Source organism: Xiphophorus maculatus, chromosome 14 (assembly GCF_002775205.1).
Source record: "Xiphophorus maculatus strain JP 163 A chromosome 14, X_maculatus-5.0-male, whole genome shotgun sequence".
In the NCBI taxonomy this organism is placed as follows: domain Eukaryota; kingdom Metazoa; phylum Chordata; class Actinopteri; order Cyprinodontiformes; family Poeciliidae; genus Xiphophorus; species Xiphophorus maculatus.
Genome location: NC_036456.1, coordinates 8,896,675 through 8,917,621, shown reverse-complemented (window position 1 = coordinate 8,917,621; position 20,947 = coordinate 8,896,675). Strand labels below are relative to the sequence as shown.

The following is a 20,947-nucleotide window of genomic DNA, read 5'->3' as shown; positions in this document are numbered from 1 at the left end:
AGCATAAATGACCATCAATTATTGTTTTGTTTACATGTAACAATGGATTAATTTACAAGGAGAATAAATCTGTAAAAATTTACAAATGTTTACTGTCAGAGCTCAGATAAAGAATGCAGTTGCTGTTTTTGTTTAATTGTATTATTTCGTGGGGACTGAAGAATATATTTCTTTGTATCAATTTTCATAAGGGAAGTTAAATCAATACATTTAGCCACCTATTGCTTTGTACATATACAATTAACTTGACAGAGATATGTTGTAAAATGTTAGAAGACATTTTTTAAAAATAAAATTGACTATTTTTTTGATCTGTTGATTTTCATAACAGCGGAAAAACCCAGAGCTACACTGACAGCAGGTCCAACATCCATACCAGTAGGGGGCAGTGTGACACTGAGATGCTTGATAGAGAGCTCCGTTGGATGGAAATACAGGTGGTTGAGACGGATTTCAGGCACCCATGAAGAGATCAGCACAGGTAATGAAGAAAACAGAGATATTACTGTGAAACAAGGAGGAATCTACTGGTGTGATGGACAGAGAGGAAATCCTCAGTTCTACAGCCAACCCAGCCACGAAGTCACCATTGAGAAAACTTGTGAGTTTTTTTCTTGAAAACAGTTGCAAAACTGTAAGAAATTAAATCAACATAATCTACTTAAGCCAGTGGTTCTTAACCTTTTTTGAGGTACCGAACCCATCAGTTTCATATGCGCATTCACCAAACCCTTCTTTAGTGATAAATAAATTATTAATTTACCATGAAATTTATAATGGTAAATTAATACCTGTTTTCTTATGGTATCTGCTCACTGTACATATACTGTATGTTCAAAGTTGATTTGTGTCTTTACTTTTTTTCTTCCATAACTGCACCTGCTTTTTCAGAATTTCTGTAACATTTTTTGCCATTTTTCCACTTCCATAGAAGGTCACACTGACCCTGGTGCTTTCGTTGGACCGTAAGCGCTGAATCTAAAGAGCACAAGTGGTTCTTACGCGAATCATTTTTTTAGCTTTTTGCACCTTTCTAAATGCAGAACTACTTCACATCTTTCCCAGTGTCACTGATCTCTTATCTGCCTCTGTTTCCACCTGTGGTCTTATGTGACAGGTGAGATCATTGTGTCACTTGTATTTTAGAGACTAAAGGTAATTATAAAAATAGTTCCTCAGTTGGTTTCCCATGCTCTAGAAACCACATGCTGTTTTTGCTCGAAACAACTAATTCAACTTTATCTAAATGTTACAATTGAATCTGTTGGAAAAAAGTGGAAAATCATTGATGTTTTTGCTTCCAGTTGTTCCTGGAGTGAGAAATTCATCCTCAGGTCAGATTTCAAATAAACGATCAGAAGATCAAAAATAAAGAGACTTTAAATTCTTATGTAAGCTTCATAAAACTGAATTTCTCCAAAGTCTAAAAGAAGAGAATACCTGCTTACATTTAACATCTGTGTTTTGTTTGTCCACTTTTATTTATTCACTTATTGCCACAGATGCGTGAAACGTTTGTCTTATTTTAACCCGACCTTCTCGTCAGTGGACAGGAAAAGTCCCGGCGGTTTGTAGCAGAAACAAAGCACACAGTGATGTCAGTGTTAGTAAATTAAGACCTAATGACCTCAGTCTGAGGTGTTAAGTCTGAGGTGATCTGTTTATTTAAAGCATTTGCAATTTGTCCCCTAATAAAAAAAATATCAAATTGACCAAAGTGGTAAAACCGCCTTGAAGCGAGGATGGAGAGCATCTCGGTTTCTGTGCTGGGCTTCTTGTGTAAGTAATTACCTTCTGTGTTTGGATGGTGAAAATGGAGGAAAATATTTCAAGCAAATTGAGATTAATATTTAATTACAAAAGCAAGCTTTCTATTGCGCTTCTTTCCTGTTGTCGTAGTTTCCTTTCTCCTTTAAATATTTGATCGTCCACTGATTTGATCATCGCAGCAACACGGCAATATGATCCAAAAGGTGCTGATTATTACAAACGGCACAAACTTGAATTGGAAACTACATTTATTGTGAATTTTGTGTTGAAAGCCTGAAAACGTCAAAGTCAGGGTGTCAAGTATTCGAAGTGCAGTTTAGTCTCATAATTCACAAAATTAACTAACTGTGACTTTTTCTGACAAAACAAAAATAATCCTGAATGTTGTCTTCAAAGGAAATGGATGCATTTGTTAAACAGAACAACAGAGTCAACGGTGAATTTGTGGATGGGACAGACTTTTATTTTATCTTAACTTCTGTAGTGCTTAATGTTTATAATGTTAATAAGATTTCAACCTCTATTTCAGTGCTGAGCACATTTCTCTGCTATGGACAAACTCAAGGTAGTTTTTAATCTTTATTTTAATAATGTACCTCCACTTTTTTTTTTCTTTATCGTATACTGTTTATGTACCTATTTTGTTTCTATTAACAGCAGACACACCCACGGCCACATTGACAGCAGGTTCAACAACCATACCAGTAGGGGGCAGTGTGACACTGAGCTGCTCAGTGGAGACCTCTGCTGGATGGAAGTACAGATGGTTCAGGCGGACATCAGACACTCCTGAAGCTGAAATCACAACAAATAATGAAGACAACAGAGAAATTACTGTGACACAAGGAGGAATCTACAGGTGTGATGGAAAGAGAGGAAATCCTGCCTTCAACAGCCTTCCAAGCCATTACGTTACCATTGAAACAACCTGTGAGTTCCTTCTTGAAAAGTGTCCGAAACCAAATACTTTTGCTTCTGCTTTCTGCTGCTCTACCAGGAGCAGATAGGACTCTCTTGCAGTATAGTCTAGATATTTAGATGAAGATGTTATAAGTGACAAAACTGAAAACTTTATTGATGAAGCACAATTAAAAGACATATAATATAGATTTTCTAAAATATCCATCTAAAATATTCCAATTAAATTCATATGATTTCATGCATCTAATATAGATTCAGATAATGAGAATTTCAGATATAATATCTGGAAATTTAGGTTTGCTTGATCTATAAATAGAACTTGTTTTAATAGGAATATGTGGCCGATTTAGTCCATGTAAGTAAGCCGTCAGTTTTAATACAGAGAGCAGGAAAGTCCACAGACTGAGACTGATAAACTGTGTGTGGCCGCCCTCCATCCACACAAACACTGTCTACTTTATGAAACTTGTTTGTTTTCCTCTGTCTCTTTTAGCTGCCTGTATGCTCATATACACATACACACAATCACACATAGTGCACAGACGCGCAGAGCTAAGGTCAAAGGAAGTGACACACTAGGCTCTGTTTAGGTCGTAGCTGATAGAGACCCACAAAAGGAATCAGAAATTGTTGCTAGCGGCCATTTTGCTGTGTTAGCCCATAATGATGGCATAACACTGATCTGCAGCCATTGATGCTTGTAATTTTTTCCTGAGTGGATCATTGTTTCATATTGGTATAGGTGAAGCATATTTTTGTTATGTTATGAACTATGTGTTAGTAACTAACACAGTTAGTTAAGCTGTGTTATCTAACTAGTTAGTTATTAATAACTAATATTGAAACCATAAACAACCAAGCAGCATTTAAAAAGCTCCAACAACAATCACTCAGCTGCTGCTGTATTACCTTGTCAATTAATTTCTGAATTAAATTCATATTTTCCCTGATCATTTCAATATATCTCAATTTGATCAAAATGCTAATATAATTTTAAATTTAACCTGGTATTTATCATCTATATTATTGCCCAAGAATTTTAAACCAACTTTTAATTATGTTCTAATTTGCTAACAAAGTCTGACTTCATTGTGATTTTTTAAACAAACACAAACTAGATCCCAATTAACCCAGTTTGATTCTACAAACAGTATGATCAAATAAATATTAGATTTTTGGTTAATATTTAATGTTGATTAATATTTACTGTTGCTATGTTGTTGTAGGATGTTTTAAGATCTTGTTCAAAGTGCCCCATTTTAACTTCGGGGCCTTGGGGCCCTCCAAAAGTCTCTTCACGGCCCTGCTCATCTTTACTCCTGTATTTCACATCTTACTGTGTTTTTGTATTTTCACTCTTTTTGTGTTTTGTCAGTGATTGTTAACTAGAAAAGAAATGAACTAAATGTTGGTTCTGCTTTAGATGCTGTGCTGACTTTTGAGCCCAACTGGTCGACTTTTTATTCTGGAGAGTTTGTTACCTTTAGATGCGACATGAATGAAGGAGAAGATTCTGACTGGGAATACAAGCTGAACATTAATAATAAATCACATCTGTCCTACATACCACATAAAAGCAGCACGTTATTTCTTCATAGTGGTGAATATCAGTGCTGTGGTCGTAGGAGGAGCTCAAATCAAACAAACTGCAGTAATACTGTCACTGTTTCAGGTAAGCCTAAAGTATTTTAAATCACATATTAACCAATGGAGGATAACTTTGACAAAGTATATCCATATTTTTACTCTACTTAATTTCAGATATTTTATTTATTTATTTATTTTTATACACAAGGTTGATCTAATCATCTTACTGGCAGCATTACTGCCTTTATGATTTCTTTTCTTGATGCAAAATGAAGTCGGTCACAAAACACAACAAAACCAATAAAAAATGTTTAACTTGAGAACCAACCACTGGAGATTTTGTGGACAAAAAACAAACTTATTGTTTTAATTGCCTCGTTAACTTAATTATGTAAAAATAACATTGATTTGATTTTATGAGTAAATAAATATAAACAGTCATATTATACTATGAACATATATTTACTTTCAGCCTAGAAAAATACATTATTTCAAGTCTTTTGTTGTAAGATGTACTTATTTTTGTTTCTATTAACAGCAGACAGACCCACGGCCACATTGACAGCAGGTTCAACAACCATACCAGTAGGGGGCAGTGTGACACTGAGCTGCTCAGTGGAGCCCTCTGCTGGATGGAAGTACAGATGGTTCAGACGGACATCAGACACACCTGAAGCTGAAATCACAACAAATAAAGAAGACAACAGAGAAATCACTGTGACACAAGGAGGAATCTACAGGTGTGATGGAAAGAGAGGAAATCCTGTCTTCACCAGCCTTCTAAGCCATGACGTTACCATTGAAACAACCTGTGAGTTCCTTCTTGAAAAGTGTCCGAAACCAAATCTACAAAATCCTTTTTTTTTCTCTGATTTTATGTTTCTGCTCACATTTGATAAACAGTTTCCAACAAGGTTTTTGTGACTCGACAACCAAACTGGCCTCAGATGTTCAGTGGTGAGTCGATCACTCTGACATGTGAGGTCCAGGGAGGAGAAACCACTGAGTGGACGTGTGAATGGAGGAGATCTGGGTCAATAATACAGAAGACAGACAGTAAAGACTGGACTGTCTGAGTTTCTGATTCCAGCAGTGAAGACTACATGTGTCAGTGTAGAAACAGAGATGACTAGTTTTCTTTAACACGTTGTGATTTGTTTTGAGTTGGTCTGCAGCAAACTGAACAGAATCACTGCTTTCTGCTGCTCTACCAGGAGCTGATAGGACTCTCTTGCAGTATAGTCTAGATATTTAGATAAAGATGTTATAAGTGAGAAAACTGAAAACTTTATTGATGAAGCACAATTAAAAGACATATAATATAGATTTTCTAAAATATCCATCTTGAATATTCCAATTAAATTTATATGATTTCATGCATCTAATATAGATTCAGATAATGAGGATTTGAGATATAATATCTGGAAATTTAGGTTTGCTTGTTCTATAAACAGAACTTGTTTTAATAGGAATATGTGGCCGATTTAGTCCATCTAAATAAACTGTGTGATCAAACACTGAGGATGTTTTTAGCATCCTTTTGTTTAGCAGTTTTTAGTATTTAGCATAAAGTCACTTTTTCTTCAGATAGCAGGAATGTCCACAGATTTTCTGTTTGTGTGGATGGCTGCTCTCCATCCACACAAACACTATCTACTTTATGAAACTAGTTGGGAATAAATAATTCTCTGTTTTCTTCTATCTCTTTTAGCTGCCTGCATGCTCGTATACAGACACACACGCACCCACACACACACATAGTGCACAGACGCGCAGAGCTAAGGTCAAAGGAAGTGACACACTAGGCTCTGTTTAGGTCGTAGCTGATAGAGACCCACAAAAGGAATCAGAAATTGTTTCTAGCAGCCATTTTGCTGTGTTAGCCCATAATGATGGCATAACACTGATCTGCAGCCATTGATGCTTGTAATTTTTTTCCCTGATTGAATCATTGTTTCATATTGGTATAGGTGAAGCATATTTTAGTTATGTTATAAAATACATGTTTAACACAGGTTAACTAACTAATACTAGTTAGTTATTAATAACTAATATTAAAAACCATAAACAACCAAGCAGCATTTAAAAATCTGAAACCCACTCTTAATTTCTTTCTGCTTTGCTACAAGAGAGGCTGATGTCATTTTATTTTGAAAGGTTCTTATTAAATAAAATAAAAACTAATCTTAAAGGAGCTGCTGGACAGTTTGGAAGAAACATTGATACTTTTTAAGTGATTTTAGAAAGTAGCTTCTCTCAGGGAAAGTGTTAAATTAACACTTAAATTTTACTCTGGACTGTTGTGGTAAACTGCTAACCAGATATTTATTTCTTTAGCTCCCAATAAACCCAGTTTGATTCTGCAACCCAACTGGTCTCAGATCTACAGAGGAGAGAAAGTCACTCTGAGATGTGAGATTCAGGGAGGAACTGAGTGGACGTATGAATGGAGATCAACCAATGGAAACTCTCCATCATCCAGTGAATACAGCATCATATCAGCTACTCATTACCACAGTGGAGATTACAGCTGTAGAGGAAACAGAAACTTTGAGCTAACAGAGTGGAGTGATGCTGTCAGACTGACTGTGATATGTGAGTCAGACTGACCTCAACTCAACCTGAAAATGCTTTGTATTTATTTCCCTTTTTGCAGGAACTAAATTAAACAGAAAATATTTCTTCTTTTTTTTAATCCAAAACTAGATTAAATTTGCTACCATGTGTATTTTTAATAATGTATTGATAGTTGATATTGATGCCCCTCAGAAAGTCCAGAGAAACCTTGATCAAAGTTTTTAAAAAAGTTAACAGCTTATATCAATAAGTGTAACTGGGGAGTTGAATTGAAACTCAACATTTAAGAATGCAATGTGAATTTAGATTAAGTTTAAAATAATAATTAAAAAAACAATAATACAGAATGTAAAAGAAAAATTTCGACCAGAAGGAATCTGTTATTTTTTTGTACTTTGATTTAAATACATCTGATAGAATAATAACCCTTAAAAAGAATTAAAAGGAAAAGATGAGAGATGTTCAGGACAAATGTTTGACCCAGTTTCAAATCTCTCTCCAGCGTTTCCCCCTCAGCCTGTCCTCTCTGTGTCTCCATCATGGCCGAATCCTGGAGCCCCAGTGACTCTGAGCTGTGAGGGTTTAAAGCATCAATCAGAAGGATGGAGGTTCTTCTGGTATAAAGCTGTTCCTGATCCACCCCGCAGATACTACAGCTATGAGCTGTTGCCTGGCAGCACCAATGGGACTGAGCAGAACTCCTTCATCATTAATGGATCGACTCACACAGCAGGATTTGTGTGCAGAGCAGGAAGAGGAGAACCAAAGTTTTACACTTATTACAGTGAACCAAAGTTTATCTGGTCTGCAGGTCAGTTTATTTCTGTCTTTCACCTCAATAAAAATAACTTGAGGTTTTTATCCTGATAACAACATTTACTTTATTTAGATTTTTTTTAAGATGTTGGAAATTAACATGACATTTGAAATAAAAATATAAACTGTTGGATTATTCATAATGTAGGATAATAAGCATGAATAACCCTGGATTCTTACTGTAATGTTTGTATTTGTTTTATGTGTAACTTGAATGAAATATGTGGTAAAAAATTCACTTTGTGAAGACTTTTGACAAATCCAGACAATAAATGTTAAAGTTTGAAGATAAAAACATTGATCAGGAAATGCTGATAAACATTCACAGTTAAAATCCAATGTGAGTTTGTAAAAAATGAAATAATTATTTCTGCTTTGGTAGTTTATTTCATTTAAAATAAAACAATAAGAAAACAAGCAAAATACTGTATCTTAAAGAAATGTGTAAACCAGAGGGAATCTGTTATTGTTTTGTACTTTTGTTAAAATACATCCAATATTTGCAAATATTTTGTACTTTGATGAAATATTTGGAAAGTTTTAAAGAAGAAATAAATGTTTCCTGTAATCTTTATTACTATAGAAACAAACCATTTTAATGAAACATTTTAAAGATGTTTCTGTTCTCAGATGAAATCCTGTCTTGTTTTCAGATCCTCGTCCAGCAGCTTCTCTCTCAGTGAATCCTGACAGAGTTCAACACTTCAGATCTGACTCTGTGTCTCTGAGCTGTGAGGGAAACTCTGCTGAGTGGAGAGTGATGAGGTTTACAGAACGAGACGGACTGTCAGACTGCTCCTACTGGGGGACAATGACTGGATCTACATGTACCATTAACCCGTACTATTATAGGGATGGAGTGTTCTGGTGTGAGTCAAAATCTGGAGAGTTTAGCAACGCAGTCAACATCACTGTACACGGTAAGATCTGGTTTATTATTTGTTTTTCTTTCTTTAAACATTGAAATTATATTAAATATTGTAAATATCATAGCATAAACTGAGGTTAAATCACAAAATAATCTGTTATGTAGGATTTTTGTGCCATTTTTCTTCCATTATGGTATCAGATAGTTTATTTTTTTGTTTTTTGTTTTGCTCACTGTTTAAAATTCATTCAGATTAAAATGTAAAATTGATCACCCATCATGTAAATGGTTTCCAGTGGATTGCTGTATAGCTTATACAAAGATAAACTCAAATAATCAGATTATGTCATTTTAAAGACTGTGTCCCTTTTTGGCCTAAAGACATAATTCCAGGAAACATATGCTTTTATGGTTATGTTGTTTTTTTCCCTCTATTGTCTAAACTGTTTTCAAAAATTTCCTTAAACTGTTTTTTTTTTAGGCTTTAACCAAATTAAGTCATTTCCTGAAGAAGCACAGATCTGTTTACCTTTCAAGCTGAGGTTAACAAAGACTAGAGGATATGATGAGATAAAGTGGAAGAAGACCACAAAGATCAACTATTTTATCAGAATTCAGGAGAAGATGGACGACCTTTTCTAGTAAAAAATACAGCAATGACTAAATACTAGAGGTGTACCGATCGATCGGCAATGACAATCGGCCGATTTCTGTGACAAAGTGTATGATCGGTGATCGCTGATCACTGTCTCTTGTTGCTGACCACCAAAACCAAAAACATGTATCTCACTTTGCAGCCTGCATGTGCAGCTGATCACCTTTTTCCTTCACACTGCATAAACGCGCAGCAACAAATCCTGTCATGTGGAACTACAACGCTGTGAGAGTCAATTGGGACGTTTGCGTGTTGCGGTGGTGTTACGTCGATCCGCGTTTCCCCATCAGATACGGCTCCCCTGCGTCTCCTGCTCCGCACCACACAGAGTTCAACACACACACATTCTTGTTCAGCGCTTGTATCTAGAAAACTACGGACACATATAAATACGTGTGTGTGTCTCATAAGTGATATATATATATTTTATTTGATCACACAGACTTTGCTGTCTAGAAAAAAATAACATTACACTTTAAATTATTGACACAGGTTAAAGAAATGTTCCTGAACTGAATTTTCTCTGATTGTTTTACAGATTATAATCATGATGTTATTATCCTGGTGAGCCCTGTTCATCCTGTGACTGAGGGAGATCCTGTTACTCTGAGCTGCAGATATAAAAAACAAAATCTTCTCTCCAATGTGATTTTCTATCATAATAATAAACTCATCAATAATGACAACAGAGAGGAGCTGAATATCTCTGCAGTGTCAAAGTCAGATGAAGGTTTCTACAAATGTCAACATTCAGGAAAAGAGTCACCAAGGAGCTGGATGTCTGTTAGAGGTGAGGAGGATTAAAATATTTGGTTCATTTTATTCATTAATATAATTGTCAGGTTTGACACCTATTAAAGACAAATTGAACAAACACAGAAAAGACAAGAGAGTTGGATTCTTTTGATCTCGTGAGGAGAACGGACAGAGATGTGTTTACAGTTACAAATCTCCAACCGCTCTGAAACACATTTGTCCGCTCCTCTCTTTTTATTACTTTCAGAGTCCCTATCACAGAGAACACTGCAACTCTAAGGGTTGGGGACAAAACACTTCATTACTTAGTTGCAGTGCTAATGACAATCACTAACTAAACACATGTTATCTTGCATTAAGACACAGAGTAAAAACAGAACAAGTCGTACATCTTCAAGGCGACGGTTCTACAGCTATCTAACAGTTCAAAGGAAGAAGAAGTTCCTGCTGAGTAATAAACCCTGTGAGCCCGGTTCTCTTCAGGGAAGCCCTCTTGTAAAAAGGAAATAAACTAAATCAAACAATACAGAAACATTCTTTATGCTGAAGGAAAAAAAAACAATAAAGGCATATAAGACGGAACATCATATAAGTAACACTATTGTTATAAATGAAACAACAAATATATGATAATATATATATACACATTTCACCTAACAATAATTAAACTTTAATTTAGGAGCAAGGTGAAGACCAATAATGTTTATGAATATGTACTGAAGATTTTTATCTTCGTTCAAGTTTGAAATCACATTTTTACAAAACAAATAATACTGACATGCAATCTGATGCTATTTAATATTTATTCATTTTTAATGTTTATTTCCAGTAACTGTATCCAGTCCTGTCAGTTCTTCATTTCCTGTCATGTTGATCATTGGACCAGTTGTTGGAATCGTTCTCATTATTCTCATTATTCTCCTTCTCTTGTTGTGGCGCTGCAGACGGTCCAAAGGTGAAACTTTTTAATGATCACATTAGATCATATTCAGTCAAACACTTTATTTGTTAAAATGTTTCAAGTTCATTCTAAAGTTTTAACTTGAATCATTAAATATCTTTTTTCCCTGCAGATTTAAGCAGTAACAGGTCAGTAAAAACATTTGTTCTCTCTTTCTAATCATGCATCAAATAATTACTTCCATTAATGCATTTATGTCTTTTATTATTTTCAGATTGAATCAACCAGAGAGCATCAATCCAGCCTCAGCTACAAATCATGAAGTGACCCAGAATGACGGTTCTGTTTACAGTTCTCTGCTTCATGGTTCGTCTCACATTAAACATCTTTATGATTAACTGGAATGTTTAATCACTTTATAGTTTCCAGATATGTGAACTGAAAACACATGACTTTTGTGATTAAAATACATTCTTTGCTGCCACCAAGCGGTGGGAAATGGGAACTGCAAAATACTTTCTGCCCCATGATAGTTAAGATAATTTTACTTTTTCTAATAATGATTTTATGAACAAAGAAAACAAATAAACACAGAGTGAATCACATTTCTACATTAATGTTGTTTGGCAAAAAAAAATTAAATAGTATTGATCAATAGTTAGTATTCTTCAACAGTCTATCATTATATAAAGTTAAAACATGAAATCATGAAATGAAGAAAATTCACACTGGAAACAAATATTAACATATTGTCAGGAAAGATATTAAACTGATCAAACAGATTAAAACATAAACTATTAGAACATCTACTTTGTTTTAAATTGATGTGATAATTTTATTAATTTTCACTCATTTGAACTTTAACCTTGTTTTATTGTCTTTAGGTGACACTTCCCTCTATGAGACAATCCAACTCAGCAGAGCCTCAGGAAACGGTAAAGTAAATGTTTTATAGCAGCTAAAGACACTGATGACAGAAAGATGATAAAAATACTGAAATATCTCTGATGAAGATAAATTGAAACACATTAAATATACAAATATAGAACGTAAATACCAATAACAACATATGAAATACAAAAGTTAAGATGATTTAAAGATTTTTCTCAACATTAATTTTCTTCTATCTCAGCAGAGAAGATTCATCATCCAGCAGAAGATACTGACTATGCTAATTGCTAACCCAGGTAACTGCAGCTCAACATGTGGTTCAGATGATTAATATCTACATAATAGACATAAAGTATTAACTAAATTTAGTAACCTGAACAAAGGAAATTGCTATAAAAGTTGGTTTGATTCTGCATTCAAATTAATATTTTATTATTCAAAATATTAATTTTAGATTATTTTAATGATGATTTTAATTGTATCAGTCTATTGACCTGATATGTTATTTTACAGGAGATTTAAAGTAAATCACTGAATTAGAATCAAACATATGATTTTATCTTTGAACATGTTCAACTGTCAGATTCGTCTTATATAATTTTTGATGCTGATTAATATGTGACTCAAATTATTTCTCAATTGACAGGAAAGAGGAATGTGATGGTTGGTTCTCCAGCAGGGTTGGTCCAAGGCAAAGGCAAGGCAAGCTGATTGTCTGCTTAGGGCCCCGGGCTGCTAGGGGGCCCTGTAAGTGGAAGTGATTCATTTTCTTTATTAATGATTTCTATGTGATTACATTAACAAAAACACACAATTTCCTTATAAACTTGTGATTTTTTTAATACAATAACATATTTGATAACAAGAAAATAATAATAATAATAATAATAATAATAATAATAATAATAATAATAATAATAATAATAATAATAATAAAAATAATAATCTACAGTCAAGATAATAATAATAATAATAATAAATTGCTCTTGGGTGCCCCCTACTGGCCACAGTGGGTCACGCTTCACCGGTAATATGAGCTGCCTGTAATGTGCAGTGAACCAGTGGAAGATAAGTTAGCAAAACAATGGCGCAAAAAGGACTTAGCTTTCAGGGACAAAGGAAAGAAAGAGGAAGAATAGAAAAAAGCCGAGATAAAGGTATGTTTTTATGTGTCTTGGTAATGTAATGTTTATCAAAAATATTAGTGGAGCTACTAATGGAAAATTATCTTAAAGCAACCTCGAATGTTCCAGTTCAACAGCCAAACATTTATGCTAGCATCTTTGTATTTGTGTGAAACTGTGCTTTAACTTTAAATGAGTTTATTTTCGTTGTTGGCCTTATATATTAATTAGTTGTTTTTTGTTTGTTTGTTTGGGTTTTTTTGGCTTATAAATGTAGCCGCTCTCATCCGACTCATCTGCTGTATGTACTCTGCATTGTGTGTAATTGGCAAAGGGAACCAGCAGACGAGGACACCGGGGTGTATTGCAGCAGTAGGGCAGGTTTATTCTGTTTAAAACAAGAATATTTCAGCACTCCAGTTCTTGGGCTCTGGCTTTCCCACACACACCTCTCCCCAGCGCAGCTTGGCGCGAACTCATACAGGACTGTGTTAAAACCAACCAAAATTCTCTCAGACATTCATAAATAATAAAGTAAAATGTCAAGACAATTAAAATAAGACCCAAACAAAAATAATCTGCCCATTAGTTACAATATTTTATAATTCAAACTGAATTAATAACAAAAAGGATTTTCCATTATAATATGAAAATATACGAAATACATTAATCTAACATTCAGATAACATTTTGAAGCAACTCACATACCTGTTTAAAACAAGAATATTTCAGCACTCCAGTTCTTGGGCTCTGGCTTTCCCACACACACCTTAACCAATCAAAAGAACAAAAATGACCACATTGGCACGGTAAACTCAATAAATGTTATTAACGTGGGAATTAAGTACCCAGTACAGTGCTGCGCTAAACATAAAACAGTTGGGGAACAACATGTAACAACTTGTGAGTTTGGCAAACATACTTTTAAGGACATTTTGAATACTTTAATACACAACAGACGACAGCTTTGTACGCTTACCTCTCCCCAGTGGGGAGAACTGAGGAGGGCAGCGCGAACACACAGGATATGAGGAGGAGACAGGAAACAAGAAAATAAAAGCTTCTCCGCCAAAATAAAATACAATTCAAAAACTAAGAAAAACAAATATACACAGGTAATGAGGATGGATTTGAGGTGAAATATAACCAGTTTTACACACTTGCTACATAAACATGTGTTTAACATTTTATAACAATTATTAAAACTTCCCAATGTTTGACTTTGTCTAGCAAAATGCTTTTACATCAGACTACTTGGCTACTGCATTGCTCTATCAGTGAGCTAATCTTAGCTGTAGTTGGTGATATATTGTTTGCTGCTTCGCATAATATTTTATGTGGCTAAAACACACATTATTTTTACCTCAACTACTTAAGTATGTGAAACTTCTCCAGGAGCTGTTAAAATTATTTAAAGGCACAGAATCAGCCCAGTACTGATCCACATTCTCAGGCGAGAAAAACTTACCTAGTATAAATTTCATATTTAGCAATTGGAATTATTAGTATTTCATTAATATCTGTGTGTGTATTCCCTCTTAAATCCAATGCATACTACATTTTGTTGCTTTTACTACCACTAGCATATAGGATACAATTAGGCCTGTCACGATAACAAATTTTGCTGAGCGATTAATTGTCTCAAACATTATTGCGATAAATGATAATATTGTTTGAAGACCTTTTTACACTGATTTAATGGAAATGACATAATGGAATGACATGTGATTTCCTGCCAAAGTTAGATACACTTTATTTTCAAAAGAACACTAAACACTGGAACTGACAGACAAAATAAACAAAACAACCAAAAACAAAAATAAAATGGATTCTCAGTCTCCATTAACAAAAAATGTACTTAAATTAAAAACTAAACAACATAAAGCCAAAGTGGAAATAAATACTGCATTTAACCAAAAGAGTGCAGATTATGAAGTCTGTATATTATGTTGCCCTTCAGTAATAATTAGATTTAAATAGAGAAGATGGGCACATCGACTACCTGATGCAATAGTTCACACTACACGATTTTTTGCCCCGATTTTCCTCTTATGACAATCTTAGAACTTTGGCCGTTCTCTAAGATTGTGGCTTGCGATTTCATAACCAATCATCCTGTAGTGTGTGGTGTATTACAGTAGATCGTCGTTGCCGCTCCGATCCAAATCTAGGGTTTTCCCCGACTGTTGAATGTGACAGGTAGCCAATCAGAAAACGGGGATTCTCCTCAGTGTTTTCTGAGGGGAAATTACGGAGGGGAATCCCAAACAGCTGACAGCAAACGGCGCAACCCGAAGTCCAGGACATTAGAGATGATATGTGGAAACAACATTAATGTTTATTCAACATTTTATGCAAAGAATAAAGAAATGACAAGGGGAGGAGTTGGAGCGAAATTGCTACTGCAGTTGATAAACTGGGTAACTTTTCAGCTGTTCTTGGTTAACGTGACGTAAATAGGTTCTAATGATTTTCATTCAGTCAGGACTGACACTGGCCACATGCATTGCAGGTAGATTGTAGTAACGCATTGATTATTACGTAGTTTTAAAACTAGTTCACTGGACTTGTAGCCATTATTTGGTGCCCATTGTTGGACACAAGGAACGAACCCGATCGAACCCTTATAAGTAGGATTTCTGTCGGCTAATGTGTGATCTGTCAGGTTTTGAAAATGGGCCGACAACTCTAAGATCGTGTAGTGTGCGCTGGACATTACACTAAGGCAGGGGTGGGCAATTATTTTTTCCATACGGCCGCATAAGAAATAGAAAATATTGTGGAGGGTCTGGCCGAAAGGCTGAACTAGATTCTGCATAATATTTATTGTATTTCTTTATATCAAAAAGCAGTAAATAGCATTGTTTTGACAAGCGGACAAGTCTAGTATATGTTAAACTTATACAATGACAAAATGAGGTTGCCTTCCAAAAAATGTAATTTATTCACACAAAATTATCAAAACAATGGTAGACAAAATGTTAACATTTCTACTATTTGTGACTCATATTAGTGAACATTTTCCGTCACATTCACTCCCAAACACATTTGAGTTTCATATATAGTGGAAAGTTATGTAAAAGTTCTGATCATTTTAAAGACATCTCAACATTGTCTTTGTGCTCTGAACATTAAGCAAGAAACAACATATTGAACTGTCACTGAACTGTGATTTTGAGAAAAAGGCTTCCAGATAAAGTGTCCCAGTTCACTGCATTTGTGGTCTAACCACCTCATTTGGTGTTTCTTTTTCCTTGTTCAGTAAGAGAAATCTAATCTCTCCTGGGCTTTAACAAGTGCATCAAAGTCAGGTTGACGGTCTGAAGTGGAGATGCAAAGCACAGCTGACAGAAGATCATCAGTGAGAGAGGACCTATATCTGGATTTTGTAAATTTCATCACTGAAAATGTTTGTTTGCAAATGTAGGTAGAGCCAAAGAGAACAAACATCTTCTGAGCATGTGTCCTAATGTTAGGAAAGTTCTCCTCTTTGAGAGAAGAGTAGAAATCCAGCAGAGATCCTGTCTTAAAGTTCTCGGCTAGTACTGCATCAGACTGCAATTTAATGAGTTCCAGCTGAACATCACTGGATGCATCATCCACACTGAAGGTAAAGGGAAAGGAAATAATGTGCATTTCACCCTCCATTGTACTGAGATCCTCAAAGCGCCTTGAAAACTCATCATGCAATGCTCCTAGCATGGCTGAGTACCTCCATAGGTGATCAGGTGACGGTGTGACTTCTTTCAGGGTCTGAATGTGAGTGAGAGTGTTGCTCTCAAGTTGTCTTGAAAGAAACTATCTTTCTCATGAAAGCCTTCACCAGGCTGTGCATTTCATGTACAAAGAAGCCCTTGCCTTGCAGCTTGGTGTTCAGTTTGTTCATCAAGGCAGTCACATCAACAGCAAATGCAAAATCTTTCATCCAGAAAGCTCTGGGATGTCTTTGCCTTTCGTCTCACAAAACTCTCGAATCTGTGCTTTCAGGTCCCAGACTCTTTTTAGCATTTTGCCCAGGCTGAGCCATCTGACTGAAGTGTGGTGGCCAATGTCACTAGGTTCAGTCTCATGCTCCTCCAGAAGTGTGACAAACTCTGTGATTCAGTGCCCGCACCCTGATGAAGTTTACTATTTTAGTAACAACATCAATAACATGGTTACATTTTAGCACTGATTTACACAACGCATGTTGGTGTATAATACAGTGTAAAAATACCCATTTCTGATCTGGGTCAATTTCACTCATTTTATGCTGCATACGTTTTAAAAGTCCAACATTTTTCCTGTAAGATTTGGACAACTGTCTGTGGTAACACCTGCCAATTTGTCCCATTTCAGTCCCAACTTGTCCACTCACGTACTTACCTCCGTAAAGAAATCGCTCCCTTTCGTCGACCCTTTTAAAGACTGCATAGCTGCTAGCTCCTCCATAATCTTGAAGTCTGGCGTTATCCCACGGACGAATATGAGTAGCTGGGCTGTGTCACGGACGTCACAGCTCTCGACCAAAGCCACGGAGAAAAAGTCAAGACTTGGAACTTCACGTTGCAGCTGTAGCTCCAGGTTCTTTTTTTTCAGAGCATTTTAATTAATTGCTTTACTTTCTTTAAAAAGGACAATCACTGATTGTTGCTTTGATGTAAACCAAATCCACTATGCGATCACTGTAATTTTCAATTATTTTATTTTGGTTACTGTATTATGGGTAATCCGCAGAACCATGAGGATCACTGTCGAGGAGTTTCTTTCATGCTAGAGACTGACTTTACCTCAGTGCCCATGTGTGAAATGCAGATGGAGAATTAAAGAAAACAACTGATGCCAGATTGAGCTCCTTGTCGTTCATTTCTGCACCAAGAGAAGCCACCAGATCCACATAGGCCACACATAAATGCCTTGCTCTGCAAAAAACATTATTTAAATGATTCATTCCCAAAAATACATGCTGTGCTCTGTCCGTGACTTGTGTTTACAGCAAGTGGCCAGCAGATGGTGACATTAAGTCATAGTTTTCCAAGTTATCGGTTCAGAAACTGGCCGTCAGTTCAATAATGTGATGCAGGAATAAAACTTGTGTGTCTGCAGGATTCTGCTGCTTCACATGAACCTGATCCATCCAGTGTGTTTGGGCTGTGGAGGAAACAGCAAAAATGACAAACAGCTCCAATTATCACAGTGTGTTAATTTATTATTATTTGTTCAGGATTTGTTCTGTTTTTATAGATTGTCAAACCTGCATGCTGCTTTAAGAAATAATAGATGACCGAAAACTAATTAAAAAAAAAAAAAAAGCTAAGTGCTTTAATGAAAGGAGTTTTGGTTTTTTGCTCTTTTGAGGTTTTAAGTATCAGGAGGAAAATAAAACAAACATCAATGCATTTTTTTCCAAATTGTTATTTTTAAAGAGTTGCAAAATTAAAACAGTAGAGTAGCAGTTGGAGATGCAATATCTGATACAAAATCAATTAAAATGCAATTTTCAGTTATGAAAAGTAATATATTAACAATAAAAAACAGACAAAAACAAAAACACAAAAACAAGGAAAGTGTGTTTTACTTTATGTCCTGATAATAGCAGTGAACATTATTTACAGTATTTAATCTGTGAATCTTGGTGGGGGGAAAAAAATCCCACCAGACTTCTTCTGTCAGTGGCTTGTGCTTACAGATAGTAGCCAGCAGATGGTGCTATTAAGTAGTGATTTCTGTCAGAGTTCCAGGAAATGGCTGAATGTCTGCTGATCCATCCAGGAAGAAAACTTGTGTGTCTGCAGGATTCTGCTGCTTCACATGAACCTGCTCCATCCAGTCTGATTGGCTGTGGTGGAAACGGCAGCAGAACATCTCACACATCCATCATCAAGCTCAACATCCATCCATCCATCTTCTTCCGCTTATCCGGGGAGGCCCAGACTTCCCTCTCCCCGGCCACTTCTTCCAGCTCTTCCAGGGGAATCCCGAGGCGTTCCCAGGCCAGCCGAGAGACATAGTCCCTCCAGCGTGTCCTGGGTCTTCCCCGGGGCCTCCTCCCGGTGGGACGTGCCTGGAACACCTCACCAGGGAGGCGTCCAGGAGGCATCCTGACCAGATGTCCGAGCCACCTCAACTGGCTCCTCTCGATGTGAAGGAGCAGCGGCTCTACTCTGAGTCCCTCCCGGATGACTGAGCTTCTTCACCCTATATCTAAGGGAGAGCCCAGCCACCCTACGGAGAAAACCCATTTCGGCCGCTTGTATCCGCGATCTTGTTCTTTCGGTCATGATCCAAAGCTCGTGACCATAGATGAGGGTGGGAACGTAGATCGACCGGTAAATTGAGAGCTTCGCTTTTTGGCTCAGCTCTCTCTTCACCACGATGGACCGGTACAGCGCCCGCTTGACGGCAGACGCTGCGCCAGTCCGCCTGTCGATCTCCCGCTCCCTTCTTCCCCCATTCGTGAACAAGATCCCGAGATACTTGAACTCCTCCACTTGGGGCAGGACAACCCCCCCTGACCCGGAGAAGGCACTCTACCCTTTTCCGGCTCAAGACCATGGCCTCGGATTTGGAGGCACTGATCCCCATCCCGGCCGCTTCACACTTGGCTGCGAACCGCTCCAGCGAGAGCTGCAGATCACCACCTGATGAAGCCAGAAGGACCACATCATCTGCAAAAAGCAGAGATGAGATCCTAAGGTCACCAAATCGGATCCCCTCAACACCTTGGATGCGCCTAGAAATTCTGTCCATGAAAGTGATGAACAGAATCGGTGACAAAGGGCAGCCCTGGCAGAGTCCAACTCTCACCGGAAACGAACCCGACTTACTGCCGGCAATGCAGACCAGACTCTGACACCGGTCATACAGGGACCTGACAGCCCGTATCAAAGGGCCTGGTACCCCATACTCCCGGAGAACCCCCCACAGGCCTCCCCGAGGGACACGGTCGAATGCCTTCTCCAAGTCCACAAAACACATGTAGACCGGTTGGGCGAACTCCCATGCACCCTCCAGGACCCTGCCGAGGGTGTAGAGCTGGTCCAGTGTTCCACACTTGTGACCCCTCCATAATTAGAGCACACCCTCCAGTCCCCCTTTTTGAACAGGGGGACCACCACCCCAGTCTGCCAATCCAGGGGAACTGCCCCCGATGTCCATGCGATATTGCAGAGTCGCGTCAGCCAACACAACCCTACAACATCCAGAGCCTTAAGGAACTCCGGGCAGATCTCAGCCACCCCCGGAGCCTTGCCAGGAGCTTGCCAGGAGCTTTTTAACTACCTCGGTGACCTCGTTCCCAGAGATTGGAGAGCCCAACCCAGAGTCCCCAGGCTCAGCTTCCTCAATGGAAGGCATGTTGGTGGGATTGAGGAGGTCTTCGAAGTACTCTGCCCACCGGCCCACAACGTCCCGAGTCGAGGTCAGCAGCACACCATCCCCACTATAAACAGTGTTGGTGCCGTACTGCACCCTCCCCCCCGAGACGCCGGATGGTGGACCAGAATCGCCTCGAAGCCGTGCGGAAGTCTTTCTCCATGGCCTCTCCAAATTCCTCCCATGCCCGAGTTTTTGCCTCAGCAACCACCTGAGCCGCATGCCGCTTCGCCCGCCAGTACCCATCAGCTGATTCCGGAGTCCCACAGGCCAAAAAGGCCCGGTAGGACTCCTTCTTCAGCCTGACGGCATCCCTCACCAAAGGTGTCCACCAACGGGTTCGAGGGTTGCCGCCACGACAGGCACCGACAACCTTGCGGCCACAGCTCCGATCGGCCGCCTTGACAATGGAAGCACGGAACACGGTCCACTCAGACTCCATGTCCCCCACCTCCCCGGGACGTGTTCGAAGTTTTGCCGGAGATGGGAGTTAAAGCTCCGTCTCACAGGGGATTTTGCCAGACCCTCACAACACGGTTGGGCCTGCCAGGTCTGACCGGCTTCCTCCCCCACCACCGGAGCCAACTCACCACCAGGTAGTGGTCAGTGGACAGCTCCGCACCTCTCTTCACCCGAGTGTCCAAGACATACGGCCGCAGATCCGATGAAACGATGACAAAGTCGATCATCGAACTCCGGCCTAGGGTGTCCTGGTGCCAAGTGCACAT

At 37.9% G+C, this 20,947-nt stretch overlaps 1 protein-coding gene across 1 annotated transcript; it reads left to right on the top strand.

The window, feature by feature from the left end:
- The first annotated feature begins 1,742 nt into the window (after positions 1 to 1,742).
- On the top strand, positions 1,743 to 12,444 carry LOC111611054. The gene is made up of 12 exons (XM_023346674.1): positions 1,743 to 1,779; positions 4,955 to 5,089; positions 6,616 to 6,873; positions 7,358 to 7,666; positions 8,325 to 8,591; positions 9,733 to 9,984; positions 10,780 to 10,905; positions 11,024 to 11,039; positions 11,126 to 11,217; positions 11,736 to 11,786; positions 11,984 to 12,038; positions 12,389 to 12,444. The coding sequence occupies exons 1-11, from the start codon at positions 1,743 to 1,745 to the stop codon at positions 12,031 to 12,033; spliced, it is 1,593 nt and encodes a 530-aa protein (XP_023202442.1). The 3' UTR covers positions 12,034 to 12,038; positions 12,389 to 12,444.
- The last annotated feature ends 8,503 nt before the right edge of the window (positions 12,445 to 20,947 follow it).

What these genes read in the sequence shown, in the direction of transcription:
- LOC111611054 (XM_023346674.1), top strand. Translation starts at nt 1,743, where the DNA reads ATGGAGAGCATCTCGGTTTCTGTGCTGGGCTTCTTGT. An exon ending in TTCTGTGCTGGGCTTCTTGT is followed by an intron (nt 1,780 to 4,954) that starts GTAAGTAATTAC and finishes ACACACCTGAAG; the next exon opens with CTGAAATCACAACAAATAAA. An exon ending in CGTTACCATTGAAACAACCT is followed by an intron (nt 5,090 to 6,615) that starts GTGAGTTCCTTC and finishes TTATTTCTTTAG; the next exon opens with CTCCCAATAAACCCAGTTTG.